The sequence below is a fragment of the Phoxinus phoxinus genome, assembly GCF_949152265.1.
Source record: "Phoxinus phoxinus genome assembly, chromosome: 7".
Classification (NCBI taxonomy): Eukaryota; Metazoa; Chordata; class Actinopteri; order Cypriniformes; family Leuciscidae; genus Phoxinus; species Phoxinus phoxinus.
The window spans coordinates 12,480,560-12,502,085 of NC_136882.1; the positions used below are offsets into that span (position 1 = coordinate 12,480,560).

At 39.2% G+C, this 21,526-nt stretch overlaps 1 protein-coding gene across 3 annotated transcripts in view; it reads right to left on the minus strand.

Annotated features, from left to right (window-relative positions):
• tsc22d1 (TSC22 domain family, member 1) overlaps positions 1 to 21,526 on the minus strand; it is a 43,471-nt gene continuing 21,945 nt past the window's right edge. The window contains exons 1-3 of one of the 3 annotated variants that reach the window (XM_079617764.1): positions 6,898 to 7,461; positions 2,318 to 2,369; positions 1 to 1,345 (exon numbers count right to left, since the gene is read on the minus strand). In XM_079617764.1, coding sequence (XP_079473890.1) covers positions 1,082 to 1,345; positions 2,318 to 2,369; positions 6,898 to 6,983 — 402 coding nt within the window. In that variant the 5' untranslated portion in view covers positions 6,984 to 7,461 and the 3' untranslated portion in view covers positions 1 to 1,081. Of the gene's footprint in view, positions 1,346 to 2,317; positions 2,370 to 2,848; positions 3,180 to 6,897; positions 7,462 to 21,526 lie in introns of those variants that run through there. The other 2 variants (XM_079617763.1, XM_079617762.1) reach the window with 2 other exon arrangements.

Genomic DNA, 21,526 nt, shown 5'->3' on the forward strand with positions numbered 1-21,526 from the left:
TTTTTCTCACAAACATGACTTTATTGAGAGTTGTGAAGTGCAACTGGCAAGTGCAATTACAGTATTTTACAACTTATCTCCTGGTTTGAGAACATGCACAGAACATAAGCATACAAGTTGTACACAATGCAAATCCATGTCAGCTATATGATAGTCAAGAGTAACTGTGAGTTAATAGATTGACCCAGAATACTTCACTGTCCAAACTGAAAACAGAAATCACATGGTTGTAATACTTCAAAATCATCTCAAGTGAACAAAGTAGTGTACAGCGGGTGTTAGATGAGTCGTTTTTTTCCATTTGTCAGATAAATATCGTAAGACTTGATCCTGCTTGATAGCATAAAAAAAAAAAAAAGGATGTCTCCTCCAACTACCTCGCTACCCTTTAAATATGTACAACCTATATAGTGTCTCTTTAACCGCTTCACATGATATCGCTATTTTACAAAATACTTACACTAATCATACAATAATATACAGCCTGTCCACCTCGAAATTCAGCTTGCGTCTCATTCGTCATTCTCACAGCGCGGAGAACGAATGCAGATTTTAAGCATCATGCCTCCTCGTTTTCTTCATTCAAAAGCGCATCATGATTACCCCAATGCAACTATGAGCGTCATCGATGCGTCTGCCTTCCCCATGCCAGCTGGGGCACAGATTGGCAGATCTTCAAAGTTTCATCACATTCGTCACCAGAAAAGTGCTTGCTTTGCTAGAAGCTCGCAGTCTAAGAAGACCGCCGTCAGCATTTACACTACAAAGGTAAGGGAGACATGACTGAAAACCAACATGACTTTAGACACAGGCACAGTGATTCTTTATATCGTGTCCTCTCCGATTATTTTCTTCCACCTGACAATCACATTCTGTGGATTTTGGCAACGTCCCAACCTCAGCCAACTGGATTGTCACCGGTGTATAAATCACCTCAGTACGACATTTGTCAAGTTTTGAAAGGTGTGCAAATTTCATCAGTCTTAACATGTGAGTGATGCATGTTTGTTCATAAGCTTCAGTCCGTTTCCTTTACGGTTCGAGCCACTCTGTCGCCTTCAACAGGACTTTTCATCCTGTGCTACGCCGAAGGTCCCGAGTTTTGTGCTGCCAGTTGGGCCGACGGGGCGGGCGGCTGCTGCGCTGCTTGCGTGGAGGAGGACGGGGGCGAGCCGGTCTGAACTTGCGCCTGGAACTGGGCGAGCTGCTCCGGGCTGGCCAGGTTCTTCAGCAGGTTGTTTTCTTGCTCCAGTTGAGAATTTCTCTCAATCAGTTCTTTAATCTGTTCTTTCAACACCTCCACCTCCTCACGGACAGCATACATCAAGTGACTCTTCACAAGATCCTGAAAGTGGACAGCAAAGCGTTATTTACATATCTTTCTTTTTGTTTATTCAAACCAAAACATTTGTGTTCATTCACGTGTTCAAAAGCATCTTCATATTTTTACATGTATCATATTGTTGTGTGGAAACACAAATCTCCTCTGAGGTGCATTGTTCACGGTTAGGTAGGTTTGGATTAAAGCCTTGAAAATAATTTACTTGCCCTTATGTTGCACCAAACCAGTTTGAGTTTTCTTTATTCGGTTGAATACAAAAGAAGATATTTTGAAGATTGATGACAGTTGATGGTAGCCATTGACTTCTATAGTTTTTTTTTTTTCCCTACTATGGAAGTCAATGGCTACCGTCAACTGTCTGGTTTACCATCATTCTTCAAAATATCTTCTTTCATGTTCAACCGAAGAAAGAAACTCATACATGTGTGTAACAACATGAGGGTGAGTAAATGACAGAATTTTCTTTTTCGGGTGAACTATCCCTTTAACCTGCTTCTACTCGATACCCACAGTTCCCACTACCCACTTCCTCCCTCCCTTTATGCCGCTGCTCGGCGTCACCAAACCGACAAAATGGCCGTCCCACACCGCGTCAGGCCAATCAGAAGCAGAGATATTTTTAACTAGGTGTAAAAGCTTTGGGGTTTGCCTAGCAACAGTAACAAGGCGCACAGATCGCGTGAGCACGCAGGCAAAACCCCAGGCAAGTCAGCAAACAAACACTTCACTCGTTTTCTTATCAGCTTTTCACTACAAAGTAAACCTGGACTAGTCTAGAGCGAAAGCTTACCATGTTCAAAACAATAAAACGTCACTAAATCGACGCTGTCACAATGACAGAACAACAATCATTTGATAATGATTACATAATTCATTCCCCAGGCAATGATGCACTCGATAGACTGAATAAAGCATGTAAACAAAATAGCAGTTTAAATATGCACTATTCATGATGAGAAAAGCAAGATGACTTACCATCGCTTGTTCAATTTTGTTGTCTATGGCCACAACACTGGCACCCGATGAGCTGTGGGGAAAAAGAAAGAGAAACGTTACTCCACTGCTTAATTACACGAGAAACTATGGCAACAGTAAAACAACATCACCCTAAACGCATAAAATGTCGAAAATCATCGCTTCAAGACCATGTAATATTACACATACTACAATGTTTTCTGTAGAAACCTCTAGAACACGTCAAGCGCTGCTGTATTCAGTCGCATATTCAGAAAGATACACTTATAAACTCAAAGCTGCCTTCAGCACCATCTCTCAGGCACTGAGTGCGAGAGAACCGAGACAGCAGGCAAGCTGCTTAACGTTACAGCTTAGGGTTTTACCGACCAAAGCAAAACCAGCCAACACAACGCTCAGCCGTGATACAAGTCAAGTTAAATGAGACAAAACAGCACCGCGTATATTTTAAATTTCGCCACTCTAATTTTGCACAAAACATGACAAGCTTCAGCCTTTATTACGAGCATAATATCAAGTCTGACATTTTACCTATTGTCGAGCTTGACGGACGAAGTCTCAGTCCCCAACAACGACGAGAGAAAAGATATGGAGAAATTTCTAAGCTGACAAACACCAAGATCCATCGCCACGGAATAGCATGGAGAATTCATGCTATTGCGTCCATATGAAACCGGGCAGGGAAGCGAGCGCGTGTCCTTCCTACCGCCTTTCGAGCATTACATCCTTTGTGTGCGTTTTCAGGGATATTATGCCGTGACTCCCCAGCAGAAAAACTCGCTTTATCAAGAGACCGTACATCCAGTGCCGCAGCACAAAGAAACTCCAAGGTCAGCTCATCTCTGCGCTGGTGAATATCTGCAGCCTGGCTCATTTGCATAATATATTTTACACCAGCACAGCGGAGCACGCCATTGGCGGAGAGCGGGGGGATTTGACTAATCTATGCAGCGACGTCCCTATTTGACGCTCTTCCGACTCGCTCTGGATAATTTATTCAAACAATCCGGTTGGAGCGAGTTGATGTTATTTCCATCAGAAGTCTCAAGGCACCAACAGCTCTTACCAGCACATTTATATTACTCAGCATCTATGTGACCACAGAACGCAGGCAGAAATAACGTTTATCCATGTTATGACATTTGCACGGTCATTTTGGGGGTGATTTTTTTTTATATATATATACTGATTTCTAATATTTTCCAGTTTGTTTAGTTTAATTGAATACACGGGCAAAACAATATTTGAAGGGCAATTGCCTATGCTTTGAGCAGCGCGTTTACATGCCGCCACTTATCGGCAACCAGCGGAACTGCAGTGGAGTGAATCCCTAAAGCAGGGGTTTCCACCTTTACAAAGACCACTGGAGCCCCATCAGGACCTTCACCCGTCCCAGGGACTCCCAAGAAGAAAAGTGAAACATTGTATCGATAAAACGTCATATCTTCCTGAGAACCAGAAAAAAAGTTTTGGAATTTAGTATTTGCCCCCGCCATGTAATTACATATTTTAGAGCATTAGAAACAAATGTTTTTTTTTGTTGTTGTTTTTTTTTTTTTAAAGATATTTCATTCACATGTTATACTATATCCATTGTAGTGGTCACCAGGACTTTTTCAATTTATACAAACTGTTTAAAAAAAAATTATTCTCAACTATGTTATGAAAGATATAACGGAATTAATTAATATACTATTTTACTTTTGTGGGTAAATGGGGAAGTCCCCTTCAATACAATGCATCTATACACTTTCTGATTTGTAACATATTAATGTTCTTATGTCAACATATTATAAAAATGTTGCCAATTACTACACTTCTTTTTTATTACATCTAATATTTCATAGGAATATTGATATATAATTTATTTTCCTATTCACTTATGTCCCAAAATGTCTAATAAACATGCTTCAAGTCCTGGTGTGTCCACCCCTACAGTGGACATGTATAAATTATTTGCCCTGTTCCAAGTCAAATTTTGATTAGAAAACCCATAACATTCCCCTGAGATGTTGGATTTATGACAAACATCTTGAAAATTACAGTAGTCAGATTTCAGTGTTAATTACAAAATATGATATTTCCATAAGAGTGCTAAATTTGATCACTAAATTAATGTCAGTCATATTTAAAGACAAAAGTGAAAGTTATTGTCATGGTGACACCTCACTGAAAAGCCCTGAATGTGTCTTAAAACTGTGACATGTCAGAAATTAACGACTGAACTTTGAGAACTATCAATTTAACAGATACTGCACCACATGTTGCAAAACATTTCTAAATATACAAACTATTTGTACCTGTTTTTCCTGTGTTCATCTATCTGGTATGGTACGGCTGAAAGCTGAGGTCTTAATGCAGAAAGCATCTACAGCATGTTTAGATAAAACTCGGTCTCCTACGCTTTAGACGCGCAGCTAACTAATCTCATGTGAGCTTTAATTAACGTGTTTAACTACACATCAGCGTGCTTCATATTATCTGCGCCTGCACGTGTGATGCCAACTCCGTAGCAGAAGAGACAGATGAGCAAACTAAACCCAAACGCACCAATTCAACAGGACAGTTATACATCTCACACTATGGTGATGAAACTATGGTACATCTCAAAAGTACTTTTTTTTTTTTTTACCTTTTTAAACGCCAACAAGCATGATGTTCCAACTGTGTACCACTTTAGCTACATTATACAGCTTTCAAAGCATGAAATTAAAAATCTATTTTCTAAATGCACATTATTAATCTTATTGTGAACAATTCATGCATGTTTTGACCTGCAATTCTTAATCAAAATGTCATTTTTCCAGTGCCGTGGAATGGAGGCAGAACTGATGGACAGATCCAAGTCCCACCCTACATTTTTGTGTTTTCCGATAATCCATTTCTCTTGGATGTGTGCCACAATATAGCAGAACATATCTGTCGCTACTTCCGTTATATCATGACTAAGTTGTATTTACAGGCATAATGGAGACTAGGTGGAAAAATGTGAAAGTCTCCAACAATAACCATAAAGTTTAAACTTTAAATTTTTTTGATATATATATATATATATATTCAGATTAAAAATATAAACAAATGGACATGTAGGCTAAGCAAAGACTGATACAAGAGAGATGAAACTAGATATGTAGGAAATCGTAGGGGACAACAGTCAACTATATATATATAGTTAACAGTCATGATACAAAAATATCTGACAACAAAGGTGTGTAATAATAATATTCCTTAGTTTGCATATAAGATGTGGATATTTCACAATCCACAGTTACATCAGCTTTGCCGTTTCAACACGCCGTCACCCTGAGTCATGATTGTGGTTCGGTTGGTTCATGTCTGCTGTAAAGGTGTATTCTATCGTCCACATAATTAACTATAATAAAGGTGGTGTGACAGCCAACCGGTAAGCTCACAGGAATGCTTCATTGCGCTCGCAGGATCATTTCCCGCCAAATGACAACAGATATCCTCAGTTCCTCTGAAACGTTGCACAAGTCCTGCCCACTAATGAAAAACCTTTGTAAACATCAGTGGGATTTAGCACTGCTGTAATGTTTAAACCAAGTGTACGCTTGCATCCAGTAAAAATAGATCACTTATCCTAATTAAGTGCACACCAAATGAAGCCCCGAACTAAGCTGCTCAGGACGCTGTTAGCTGTTCCAGGCTCTTTGACTGGAAGTGGATTTAAGCAATTATGAAGTCCAAATATACCTCTGCTGTCCATGACCTGACACTACCACCATTCAGCGCTCAACTACACGACACCTACTTAATTATTGACATCTTTGTGTGGCGATCACAGCTCGCCATCTCACCATTGAAACGTCACAATTAAAAAACAGGTCATGGCACACACACACACACTATTACTCCAGCTAAGTACCTGAAGCGAATACACAATTTATATGAACACCTGATTGGACCAGTAGAAGGTTCTCTGGACAGTGTGTACTCAACATAATGAACATATTGTCATTGATAAAGATGTCAACAGAACAAATCATCCATCTACCCTTTCCACTTAAAGTTTGATTGCAGCTCGAACGGAAGATCATTGCTCTAGAAACATCATGGGTTCAAAACCCAGGGAATGCATTAACAAAAAACAATGTTGAATGCAATGCAAGTTTCTTTGGATAATAGCCATGTGTGTAAATGTAAATTAATTTCAACAGATCAAATGACACCTGGCAGGAAATAACTAAATATTGGAGACGTTTGGCATGCATTGCCATTTAAAAGCATTTCAATGCACCAAATATTATTTTGCACTAAAACCAATATACTTTGACTCTCTCGATTTATATTCTTTGCACATAAATCACCAGATTGAACATGATTTCCTCATTAAAATGACCAGATTAATCTGACACACATGTGATGCTCAGAGGAACAAAGACCTCCTGAGACTCTCCAACAAATCCATCTCCACACTTTTCATTCATAATGTCAAATGCATTTGCATCTTGGTTTAAAATATCTTCCAAGGAGGAATTGGAAAGCATGTGAATAGAAAATGCTGTGTAAACTGCCTTGTCTCACATTTAATACATATGGTAGTGTAAAACACACTTTACCTTTTCAAATGCTGCTCTAATTCCCAGAACAAAAGCTTCATGGCCATTTCGTCTCGGCCGTGATCTGGGAGGACCGTTTCTCTCATTGATGTCGATCAGCGGCCCTTCAAAACGCAGAACTTGCTCCTCTATTCCTCACACGACTCAAAAACACACACACGTGCACATCCACAAAGAGGCATGGCCACTGTTTCCCTCCCTTTATCTTCTCCAGCAGTCGTAAAAGCTGAACCACCACCACCACAAGACCTGGATATAGCTCTGTGGTCCGGTCTCCGCTTGTCTTCCTATACTGCCTTTGTGCATATAGAAAGATTCGTGAACGATTGAGTGAAAACAAGAGTAGGGCAAGCTGTGATGTCACGTCACTGACATTGTCACGTGACCGTTACATAAACCAGCAACAGAGATTAAAATATTCCCAATGATGGCTTCTCGCACGCACCCGTGCTCTCGGGGAGGCTGCCTTCCTCACAACCCTCAACGGCTCTCCAAACCTATCCTGTCCCAATATTTTTCTTCTCCCCTTTATTTCCCCGGCACAGAAGCGTGCATTTCTCCCCTGTGGAGAGAGGAGACGGGCCCCTGCACTTGAGCCGGGACTTATCTTGTCACTTCCCATCAGTCTCGTAGCCCGATGCAGGCTTACAGCGTGTGCGGCTGGTGAAACATGCACACACGTCTCTTAGCTTAGGCGGCTGGCAGTAAAAACAACATGGAACCCAACATTGGGAGGGGTTTTACCTGTTCAAATAACACCCAGTGACAGCTTTGAATGGCATTGTGAAGCTGCTGTACTTGCGGGTCTTTCTGTGAGCTACAGACGGCTGCAGAACTTCAACTTGACTGACTGAAGCTCAGTGGATTACAATCAAGCCTTCATAATACTTCAGAATCTTAACTCAGAAGGAAGTGATCTTCTGTCCGGTATTATAGTTTTAAATCACTTATCTATCATTACATAAGCGGATCACAATCTGAGATATTAACAATCATTGTACATTTTAACATTTCAAATCATGTAATGTATTAATTTCATATACAGCACTTATGTGCCAAAGAGCAAAAGGAATTTGAATGGTATATAAAAAGACTAGGAAAGGCACACTTGTCTCAGTTCCTGATGCAGTAGTGCACTATGAGAGCACTCTATATGACCTCAACATAGGCGTGTTTTAAATACCGTAGTTCATTTTAAGTCCACAGCGCAGCTTGCATTATGATAATGCATTATGATAATGCCTTATAATGCACATGATTCCATACGGGCTTCACAGTTTCACATTTTTGCATAATTTTCCAGTTACCATCTCTAGTGGACATGATGGTGCTTCAACAATTAAAATGTAAAAATGAAATGTTTAACATTTTATTATTATTAATAATAACTATGAACAGCCAATCTAAATAAACGACTGTATGTGTGAAAGATGTATATGCAATTAAGCTTGCACTGCAAGTGACACGAGTGACCATTTATCGCTTCATAATTATGGCAGTCCAAGCCTGAGAACTGGGCAGCCTCAATATTTACATGTAAAATAGTCTTCCATGATTTGAATAGGAGCCTGGAGAGCTTCGCAGAGAGAGGAGCTGACATGGACACTGTTTAAACAGCTGTGCAGATGAGGACCGATGCTTACAGAAGCCCAGCAGTCGGCAGCTCCCTGATACTCGCGAGCCTTCAGCGCCACAGAATTTATAGAAAGGTAACGCGTTTCAAACAGTGTATTTAGACAGACAGGACTGTCCCTAGGCAACCGGCCACCCTCGGTGTCTGTAACTTCTCTGAGAGCCGGAGTGCAGATGCCATTCTCCACGGGCAAAAACCATAAACTAGGGTCAGGTTGAAGACCGATTCACAATAGTACAAAATGTGAAACGGTCCACCAACATAACACATATTAGAAGTCTACCCTGCATACTACTATACAAGTTGGAAATTAATAGAAATGATATATATATATATATTTTTTTTTTTTTAAACAATGCAAGAACACTTCAAATGACTTGAACCGCGAACTGGTTGAGAGGAACATCTCGTGAACATGATATATGGTGAACTGGAAGATTGGTGAGATCACACTGTGGGGTTTCGACATGAACAAACGAAGGCCGCGCTGCGTGAGAGAGAAAGTGCCATTTTGCCAATTGGGCTGACAGCAGCAGGTTGCACAACAGAGCTTCATCCTGTATTCTCCAGCTCTGACAGTGCAGCGCACACAGAATAGACTGGACAACCTCAGCAAGTTTCACTCCATGAGCAAGAAAAGAAGCATGTGAGAACAGCTTCAATGCACGGTGCACATTTACTGTCCAGAATGACTTAATACGATGACTTTTTCCCCAAGAGGAGACAGATGTGCACTGTGCATTAAAAAACTTCACAATTTACTCTTAATGAAGAGTTTTTAGATTATAGGCATGTACAAAGTGCCTTTTAAAAAGGGAAAATCATTTGCTTCTGCTGGCTGTATCTTGCACAGAGTCCCACAGGCTCGTGAGGAAAGTGGTTTTATTTTCCGTAGAGTAGCATGTTCCTCCAGTGTTTAGGGAAGTGTGAATGATCACCGACTTCCTCACACATTTGTGGTTATGTAACAGTCTAGTAGTGTGCAGACAGAAGAAACAGGTATAAGTAATGTGGAGTGAAACCTGGAATTAACAGGATTAGCCCAAAAGCAAAACAGCCACGGAAAAGACCTGGGACGAGTCATTGAAGTAGTTTCCACTACAAAAAGCATGAAGGCCCGCGGCTAGAATAGTAGAAGCCTTCTTGCCTTGCCGCTGTTATACGCACCAAATCTGCACCGGTCCGCCCTCTCCCTTTGTCTGGAAGCACTGTAGCCTTTATATAAAGTGACAGACGAGGCACTGTAGAGACGCAAGACTCTGGGAACTTACACACCCGTGTTATTTTGCATTGTGTGCACCTTATAGCCCCATTGCACGCAATATATTGTAGCTTTCACCGCTTTATAAATGCACTTTTCTCAAGTGAACACTTCAAACTGCCGGAGACAAACAGCCATTGATGGTGCGGTTAAGCTCCAGTTGGTCGGGGCTGATCGAGCGAGACAATAGCTGGGATATAGGCGAATTGAAGGGGATCTGAGAGGGGGGGTTGTTTACATAGTACACTATGTTCTTGAAGCACACGGCCAGTCAAGCACGAGTATTACTTCCACTCGAGCTCCTAATGCGATTTGTGGGCTTTTCGGTATGTTTGCAGACACAGTCCGAAATAATTGCTACATCTTGACTGAGACCATAAATGAAAAGTGTGCTAAAGCTGGCCTGTTCTCCACATGGCACTTTTTACGTTGTCAAAAGGATGTGATTAATATGGCAGAATCCTGTAAAACTAGTACATGTTCACACTAAAAAGGTTCAGCCCTAGTTAGTATTCAATATTGAAATATAAATTAGAATTGAATAAGTGCTTTGAGACAAAGTAAGTGCTTTACAACAAATCTAAATACAACAAACGAATTATGAAAAAAAGTTGTACACCTACTTTTTATCGAACAAAACCAGTGATCAAAACCCAGCAGCCCTCCATCTTTTAATGGAGTGTTAAGGCTTATGTGAATGATTTTTCCAAATGAGACATTTCTCGGCATGCAGAGAACGCATTGAGGCTGATGCTTGATCTAATTTTAATGTCAGTATGAGCACTGGGATAATCAGAGGAGGATCTCCATCCATCCCACTGTGATATAGAAGCATCTCCTCCGGACTGCACTTGGGGAACAAAACATTCCTACTGTAACTCTATAGGGTAGGTAGTGTGTGTGAACAGCTCGGGACTAAAAGTACACAGTTCTCAGGTGAAAAAGGGTTCATGTTCACAGACTGAACAGTAATTACCCTGAAGTAGCAAAAGAGATAACAGGCCTGCCCTCAGCTCATATTTATTTTAAAACATGAATCATTCCAGTTTCATGTGCAACTACATGCCAAACAGCCAACACCAAGCAATTTGTTTTTAATAATTCTATCAAATCTGCTGATATTATATTTTGCTATTTATTCATTTTTTTGGCCAAGCTGAATTTTCAGCAGCCATAACTCTAGTTTTCACATGATCCATCAGAAATCACTCTGATAATAGGCTATAGAATACATTTTTCACCAGTATATTAAATGTCGAAAACAGTGCTGCTAAATATTTTTGTGAAAACTGATTTTTTTTACCGGATTGTTTGATGAATAGAAAGTTCAAAATAATATCAACATTTTCTGTTTAATGTGGTGAAAATATTTTTATATTGAGTTTAAGGGTGTAGTTCGGTTCGTTTGGTCCAAACCAGTCCTTTTTAGGGGCATCATGTCCCGTTTTTGGTTAGTTTGAACTTTGAATGAAATGTGTGAACAACGCGGACCAAAGACATGCAAAGAGCACCAGTTTGTTTGGAAGCGGACCAGGACCCATCTTTTCAGCGGTCTCGGTCTGCTTTTTTGTGCGCACCAGGGTTCGGATGGCAGCGTTCACACTTATTTAAATGGACCACACAAACAGAGCAAACGCACCAGGGTTCGTTTTAATCAAACCAAACATGCCAAGTGTGAGCATACCTTAAAAGTATATTTAATGCCATGAATACACAGGCATTAGTATGGGCCAATCTGCTTTAGATATTGGTAGGTGCATCAGCCATTAAAATCCCATAGTTTCGACCACTAATCCCAAATATTTACATGTTAGACACCTAGGGAAATGCTTTAGGGAAATGCGCACAACACTGGGGCCCACACTGTGCATTGCCTCAATAATTTACCATGGCTCTGTTGGCTCTTTTTCTTACTAAACTGCACTGCCTGTTTTTCCAGATTCACTGAGCGGACTCCCCCGCCTGCTCCCTCTCTCCATCTGTCATGTCAGCCTGTGACGAGTGTTCCTCTCTCTCCGCTCTGCCCTAATTCTGAGAAGAATATATACGCTCAGTGCCAACCGGCAGAATCCAGTTTGCTTATGGAAAAGAGCCCGCGATGAGAGGCGCAGAGTCGTCCGGGCAGTGAGGTGGGAAGCATTCCAGGCCCTCCCTCCACAACGCTTAAAAACCTCAGAAGCATCTCTGCAGTCGTGTGCTGGCCTGTGTGAGCACACACACCTGCATCAGCGCTGGAGCTGCTCTATACGCTTGGCAAAAACAGACACGTGACTCACTGAATGCAGAGTAAGGGAGCATTACTGACTACAGCCATAGACATTCATTATTTTTTACTTATTGTTTATCACACTAATGCCTGGTTCAGATTACACGATTTTAGCCCGATTTTGGCACGATTCGTTTGACGTAGGGTGTCGGTGGGATTCATAAACGACAACGGGCGTCAGGACGCAAAATTCGATCGTTTCATCTCGTATTGTGTGTCAATGCCTCACGACAAAAAGACTAGCATGTTTGATTTTTTTTCCGGTCCTCCACGACAAGAGTGAGCTAGTGAGTGAGAGAGTGTGTCTGTGCACTAGTGAGTGAGTCAGAGTGAGTGTGCGCACGCGTGTGTGCAATAGAATACATTTCTCGATTAAACTAGAGTACTCTATTTAAAAAAATAAAAATAAAATCAGCTTGAAATGAACCGGTGTCGAGTAACCGGGAAAATGCCAGAAGTGGCGCGTTCCACAGACGAGAATCCATGAACCGCATTATTAGAGCATTATTTTTCTAAGGCTGCACAATGTATAAAAACCATACTACAGCAAATATTAGAGATTAAGTGGACATTTGACTTAGGCTAAGTGTTGTTTGGCCAATATTAAACAAGGATTTGATCATGCTATAAAGTGTTACAACCACCAGGCTTGCAGGCATTTGTTATAATACATAATTGTTGTTCTATAAAACCATATGGTTACTTGCTTTTGATACTTTATTTCACCAAAATATTATCGCCTTGCCCTTGTTATACATGCAAGCCATTTTAAAGGCTATTGTTTGCTTAGGTCTAGTTTTATTTCCACAAACAAATTTAATTACTTGATTTATCGTCAAAATAATCAACCAATTACTCAAATAGCCGTTAGAGACCGCCTTAGTTCTATTGCATCGCTACACACCTGTCCACAAACTTTGTTCATCAAACTCTTAACTCCTCATTGTTCCTCCTCGCTTTTGTCTCTCATCCATGGGTGGCGGATCATTTAGTGTCATAGCACCAAAACTATGGACATTATCACTATTTGTTCCTTCAAGTCTCAATTCAAATCTATTCTCACAGTATATCCATCCTTCTGTGTATTTGTATGTTTTTGAGCATATTGTTATGTCTATATTATTGGCCTTCTGTACAGCAACCTTGAGCCCCAAGCTCGATAAAACTTTTATAAAGGCACTTTATAAAACTTTTAATAAAAAATAAAAAAATCTGGTAATGCTTGTTAAATAATCAAGAATTTCACACATTAAAAGGTAACGGATTAAGTTCCAAATATAAAGAGAAACCGGTCAAGATGACGTAAAGCAACAGTATTGCACAATGCTCAGCCCCTAGTGCGCATGCAGGTGATGCCAGTTTAAGTCCACCTCGTGTCATTCATTCCCCTCTCCTGTTCTCCGCCTAAATTATATTTTGAATAACAAATACTGTTATTGAACATTCAAAAACAAATACATCAATTAAAATGTGGCTAAAATGCAAAAAACAACAAATCAAAACAACGAAGCAGCCATGTTGAATCAAAACCACACATAGACAAATATCCTGTATGTAATTTAGTTATGAAAAATCTGCAGTGGAATGCAGTGCATGTGTAGGACTGGAGGCTCTGTGGAGACAACAGGAATCTCTCCTCCCTCCCAATCGGACGGCATGCATCCCTCTCCCATTCCCCTTTTCTCCATTCAGGCGGAAGAGAACCTGAGAGCCTCAAGCCTAGCCTGTCCTCTTTATGCGTTACATAACCGCTGCTTCATTCAGCGAGGGGACCCCCGTTTGCACAAATCACTGTGCGGGAACACGGCTCTGCTCGCTCTGCCAGTCCTCCCCTTTGTTTAAAGGGAAGGGGACACGGGCGCGGGGCAAACGGACACGCCGCCGCCTTCCGCAGGGCTGGCAGCACAACAGACGTGTGCGGTTTGTGCCAGAGAGCAGTGCTCTCAGTGTAGAGGAAATACACCATCAAAGACAGAAGTGGCCGCTGCATTCAGACACTGACCTAGATATCAGTTAGCAGCCCTGATCACAAATATATTATGTTTTTGTTTTGGTTTGTTTACTACATTTGCACTTAAATTCCGTTCTAATTTTAAGAGAATATGCAATGGCAATATTGTAGAGTTTGCCTGGACGTGCATGGTTTGATGTCAACAATAAAATATACTGTAAAAGATTAAAGAATTTTCATTTTGGGGTGAACTTTAAGCTAGGACGCTTGCCTCTAAAACAAGCAGGAGAAGATACTCTCACTCGCATATGACGATATCTGAGCCGCAGACTTCAAGCAGCCATTGCATGCAAAGGATATGCAACAAAGTACTAAACGTGACTTTAATTTGCATAATATTGCTGTGTTTAAACTAGGGATGGGCATTTTTGTTAATTTATCATTTCGATCATTGACAGGTCTCAAAAACGAGTACTGGGGGTTGTGTGTCCATCATGAAAATTTAGCAGCCCTGATCACAAATATTTGCAATAAATACGGTTTTGTTTTTTTTACCACATTTGCACTTAAATTCCATTCTAATTTTAAGCTAATGCTGAATATGCAATGTTATATTATAGAGTTTGACTGGACGTGCATGTTTGATGTCAACAATAATACAGTAAAAGATAAAAATTTTTCCTTTTTTGGGTGGACTTTAAGGGCACTTGCCTCAGAAACAAGCAGGAGCTATAATGGCTGCCGCACAAACCTGACAGAGAATCACCAGAGAAGATGCTCTGACTCGCACTAGGTGATATCTGAGCCACAAACTTCAAGCAGCCATTGCATGCAAAATATATGCAACAAAGTACTAAAGGTGACTTTAAATTTGCATAACATTGCTGTGTCCAAACATTATGGTGTTCTTAAATGAAGTACGGACCAAGGCTACGTACACACTGGTCGTTTTTGGGCTTGACAACCACATTTACTTACAGGTGCGAGTCTCGAAATGTCCCGTTCAAGCAGCATCTCAAACACTATGAACTTGCAAGCCCGTACTCTGGTCACTGCCGATTTGGTTACTGGTCAAAGTATATCAAACATGGAAAGTCTTAACACTGTTTTGACAACAATCGTAAGCGGGATTGCTTGGTGCTTTTTTATTGCCTTTTTAAAAATATTGTAGAAATCATCACAAATTAGGCATCATTTAAATACTTAAACACTCAAAATTCATCCTGTGAAAAACATTTTGAAAACGGATATTGCGTTACCATGGAAAAAAGCTTGTTTTACCTGACAGACTTAAATTCTTTAGCTATATATGATAATGCTGGCATTTACACTCGCTTTTAAGATTTTAAGAGAGAAAACAATGTGAATAAATTACTTTGTTAGCGGCTCTTCAACATGGACCCGTCCTAAACAGTGTGCCGCTGTGTGCATCTTTCCATCGGTCCGTGCATGTCAAATAAAATCATAATGATAATCAATAAATATAATTTCTTAAAGTTATTTATTCTAATAAATTGTTTCAAATACAGTTTGTGAATGTTATTTACATATAAAACGTATCGTATTTATTATAAAACGTATTTGTATAATTATTAGTCATGCGAGGCAAAAGTATTTATGAAGGATTAACTGAAACTCACGATATTCCAACAACTTCTGCTCACGTATTTGAAAGCTGCTATTGGATCATATTGGGCAAACGTCATATTTGACTACGGATTACTTTACAGCGAGCTTACAAACTACTGGATACATTCTGCCTTAAGAACAAGTGGTGTAACGGAATAAAGTACAGTTAGTTAGAAACTAGCCTCTAGTGTGGACTTTACGTTCCAATGTAAGAAAAAATTAAATTAAATAAAAACTTCCGAACGGCTGGAGCAACCCTATTATTTTCAGTATTATGTAAACAACATAAGAAACTACATTGTGATATCAACTTCAAATTTGGAACAGAACTTGGTTACTCTAAAATTGCTATGAAATCAAAGCTATATGTCTAAGACATATTTTGTAAAATATAAATGTTTTAAAAAGTACAATACATTTTCTTTACAGTAAACTTAAACATCTATAACTTTTTTTTTTTTTTTTTTACACATTTTCGAAGTGCTTTCACCTCTGCAATAATCTGCTGGGTATCTTTAAAAAGACCAACCAACATTAGGTCTTTATTCAAAAGCATTCATGAATATTTAAGTCTGGATAGTGCATTTTCACATCTATGCTCAAAACGTGGGGTGACAGTTTCTTTAAATATTTTACCGACCCCAAACTTTTGCAGGGTTTATACCATGATGATTCAAACAAATGACTGTTTGTGTCACACTTACATAAATGACAGCTGGCAGTAATGTTCAAAATGTCATCAGTAAGTTCATCAGCAGGGTTACAGTCACTGAAGATAACAGACACTGAAACCTGAAAAGTTTTTCAGCAATGTAGCCTTGAGCCCAAGACAAACAGATTTAAGACTAACATGTTTTTCAGGAATCACGAGAGTTTGCTGAACTGGCAGATTGTCTATCATTCTTGATATTTATGATGGAGAGAGCATGTCTGGTCTATGAAAGATGCCCGTTACATCCCTCTGTGCTCCTGTAATGACAAGCAAAGCTTGGGTAATGCTTAACATTACTACTGGGAATTGAATTTACCTCTCACGCTAATGGAGCCAAGAAAACTGTGTTTGCTGATGAAGGCGACCTTCGACCTGAACACGATGAACCATAATGCCGTTTCAGAGGAACGTCTTAAGGTCATTGTTTGTGGCGACGACTTAACCTCACACTACATGGTTTAGTGTTCAAGCCTGGCTATATTTACCCCGTTCGCTCTTCTCTTCCTGCCACACACCCTGATCACCCCTTCATCTCATTAAACATTCACTCACAGAACCCAATATACCAGATTACTACTAGTCTACGTCAGACGCAAATCCATGACGCCCACATCTTGACTGTAATAGACTTAATCTTTGGGCGCTGTCCCGGGTGTATAAAAAGCTGGTGAATTGTGTGCCTAAATTAAGATAATCAACCATTTTCCTTCCAATATACCATTGGATGTGAAGTTATAAATGCAAAAGGTACCAGAAGTCTCAAGGATACCAATAAACGGGTTGACCGCTCTCAGAGAAAGACATGCTAGCTGGAGAGAGAAACAGACAGCGATATGGAGGGGGGAGTGGCAGAGCCCAGCCGGTTATAACCGGTCCTCTTGACTCCGAGGAGCTCACGGTCCCTATAGTACAGTTACAAAAAGGCAGCTGGGTTTTCCCTATTCGAATCCCTCGGTTTTCTATTTGTCTTTGTCATTTGCACCCAGCTCTAGCAGCTTCACTTCATGACTACAAGGTCTCAAAGGCCCAACAAAGGTCATACAAAAAGCAGTGCTTAGATGATGGCAGCAACACTGAAGCTAAAAACAACAAAGGAACAAAGACAATACAGGGCCGGGCAGCATGATGGTATAATAGTGGCAGTAGAAATGTATCAACTTTTAGAGATTTTGCTACATTGTTTACAGAAGGACATATTTGTGTGCCTTTTATTGGGCTGGACCGCTTTATGTAATTCACATTGTGTGTGGGCGATGAAAAACGTGGATTAAAATATAGAACGCAATTTGTCCTTAAAAAAAGCCAAGGAAGAATAAAGCAACATTATTGCAGTGCTTTAGTTGTTGCCAAGTAATGTTGCTGCATTCACTTGCTGCATTAATATGATAATGCGGTCACATTTATGTGCAAATATCATTTTACAAAGTGGCTCATCCAGTCAGATTTCACAGTGGGAACGGTTTAGTTATATTGTTTTTCTATGGTTTTGTTTTTAATTCCAGTGTTATATAATGCGAAGTAGATGTTTTTGCATTGATGCCATATTTATTTGGATATAATGAATAATATTATCCTGGTGGATGAGTAGATACCATAAGACATATTAAAATAATAAGGATGATAAAAAAAAAATATGAAGAACCTTTTCACATGTAAAGAAGGGCTGGGTTAAAAAAAAAAAATAAATAAAAAAAAAAAAAAACTACTATAACCTACCTACTATTAACCTAATATATAAATGTTGAATATAATGTATAATAATGCAATGGGGGAATAATAAAATAATATTTTAATACTAAAAAATATATATTTTGGCTTAATTTTGCGATATCATGAGCTCAGTATCGCAATTTGTATTGAATTGTGGCTATTTTTTTGTTACGATTTACAAAACAAAATGTTAAATTACAAGCAACAATATTTATACAAATGACATATGCCGTTGCAGTTTTATAAAATGACTCCGTGATGTAACGTTTCAGTCACACTAACCCTTATATGAATGCAGTATTGGACAGCTGCTAGTTTATATACTGAGGCACAAATCAAACATATTCAATGATACAAAAGGCTGGACTGACTCACTCTACTTAATAGAAAGTGCTTACAAGTAAAAGTAAATTATTGTAACAAACATTACGATACAATAAACTCAATAAGGAAACAATTAAACATGCTATTTGATGCATAGTTTTCTTTAATATATGCTTAGGGGCTGGAAATCTATTTCGCTTCAGTATTTAACATGATATGAATGTAATATAATTTGTGTTAAACTCAATGAACTCACTCCCCTCTCAAAACAAAAAAACGAAGCACAGAGAGAAGGGCTTGTGAAGAAAAAAAAAACAACCACCATGAAGTTTGCACAGCAGTTCTAGGAACTCTAGTGTAATGAGCCGTCTCTACGCAGAAGATGTTTTCCCTGAAGACAAAATTGGAATTTCATATGATTTCGAGGAATGGAGCCAGGCAGGTATACACTAGTAAAACAGATCTAGATTGCAAAATAGGTCCGTACAAGAGGGCGGCGTGAAGCAGCTGACGTTGTTCTGGTCATAAAAGTTGACCATGCAGAAGTAACCTTTCCTTTTTTTGTAATTCAAATCTCAAAACCTTCTACAGTATCTCTCTGCATGAGCGCAAGTTGGACGCACAAGATCTAAAGCGGCACTGTTAAAATGACCTTACAGCTGCGCCGGGCCAGGCAGACGTCATTCTGTGATAATGTGAGGGATGTTTCATTTCAATGGACTTTCCAAATGGCACGGCTCCTGACGTAACCGGTGACACGAGCAGAACGCCGTCTCTGGTGATTAGCGATTTCATACAAAACATTTAGAAAAATAACACAGTTCAAAACAAATGTAGGTCTACGTGTGTGTTATTTCTACAGCAACACATGTTCTTAGAAGGAACTGAACAACTTATTTACTTTTCAGGAAATTAATGAACCTGTCATCTAACTAACCGTACACAGCACTCCTCCAACTCACAGGCTCAGCATAGCATGACGCCAAGACAATAAAACATTGTGTTTCCAATACACAGCATCAATCTGACATGAGCTGAGCTTTTTCCAAACAATTAATCTGAAAGCAAGTCAAAGAAAACTGAATATTTCTCCATAAATGAGAGTTTTCAGCATGAGCATATCTCTGATATGGACAACAATCTCATATGGAGGAAAATAGGTTATCAACACAGGCACTGATGCACTGGTTAAATTAATCAGATGCTTCAAAATCATTTAAAACGTATGACCTCACACAACGGGATAAAGGCTTGAGTACAGCGTGTTAGTCGCTACGCCAGTTTGGACGGTCACATTTGCCCTCTTGTGTTCATTGGTGGCAACAACAAAAGGAAAGTGCTATGATATATCACAATACCATATGATATTATTTAGAATCATGTCACCAAGTCATCATTTGCATAATTTTACAGTGTTGATCATTTTAAAACTACTAATTTCCTAAATTATTTATTGCATCTAGAAAGTGAGGCAAGAATCATATCATTAGTGATTTGACCAGATCTTAATAATGAAACTTCAATGTGTCACTTGTGCTGCATTTAAATTTTTCTAAGCAATCTGACCTACTGGTTGACAAACAAAAAGGTAAGGGAATTAAAAGATACACTATATATTTTTTATAGATATTTATTTAATTATTTTCATGCATTTAGGTTACATTCGTCTCAGAGCTGCTTCGTTTACAGACGCTGCTCCACTGCCTCCACATGAACTGTTATCATTTGCATGCGTAGAGCGCGTCTCAAACTCCATCTCTGCATATGCTGAGAGTTCGGGTTGCTTATAACATTCATCTGGGAATGCAATGTCAGCCATTTCATTGGATTTGTAAGGTGAATTATTTATAAACCATCACCAACACAGGAGAATACATCATTATGTTTCTAAATATGCAAACTGTTCATCACGATTTCAAAATAAGTCTAAACCCTTGCTTTGACTCTTGCATGTTTTGATGTCTATATTTTCTTATTCAAGAAATTACAGTGGCTGTAGCATTTCTGTTTTAAAGAAGAATATTGTTTGGCCAATATTAAAAAGTGGGACAACACCAGGCTGTTGGTGCCCTCTGCAGGCATTTGCTTTAATATATAAACATTTAATTTGAAATGTCAAAATGATGTAGCCTATATAATATTATGCATTAATATGTGTTTTTCTATAAAACTATAGTATGATTACTTGATTTTTATACTTTATTTGAAACAATTATTGCCTCATTGTTATTATTCATACATGCATTTGAAGTAATTTTAAAGGCTATCGTTTGCTTAAGTCGGTTTTAATTAGCAAAAAATATCAGATTAATCGACTAAATAATCGACCAATTACTTGATTACCAAAGTAATCGTCAGTGACAGCCAATCAGTCAATCAAGCATTATATTATGATAATCAAAAACTCTATCAAGCTACAATATGTAATTTTGTTCACCGCTAACCGCTTACAATAACAAAGGCGTAAGTTGATGACGCATAAGCGTAATTATGGAACTTGTCGTCATGCCGATGGATCTAATAATGTTAATGGATGAATGAATACATTGATGTTTTTATCATGACTGTAGTATGAAGCAGGACGCGATTGCTAATGAGAGACAGATATCAGCGCCACATGCGAGTCCCGCGGATAAAAAGGAATGAGGACATTAATCTACCGAACTATCCACAAGTGCAGAATTACTACTCACACAGGTCAGTTTATTAGACGAATTAAACTTGAGGTAACGCAGCGCTGTTTCACTTGCTCTACACTATCACACTAAACTGCATTTGAGTGTGTTGAAAGTTATATGGTATTCTATGTTAGTTTGTTGGCTATATAAGACTAGCAGTAAGCTAGATCAACATTAGAATAACATACAGATCATATTCTAACATTTCATCATGTTGAGCAACATAACATGATTTGTTTTATGTACATTTGCTCACCTGTCTAATAAAGTACATGCAAGAGTGGAGTCCCTGTCAAGTCATGACTCGTGAAGCTCTGTAAGGTCACGGACGTGGAGCTCTTGGCATCTCGAAAACGCCACGCTGATATTGATCCTCGTTTTAGTTCTCCTTTTGTCCCAAAGTCTGCTTGACATGGTCCATAATGTTTGAACGAAACAGCGTGAGCGTGCCGCTAGACGTAACGC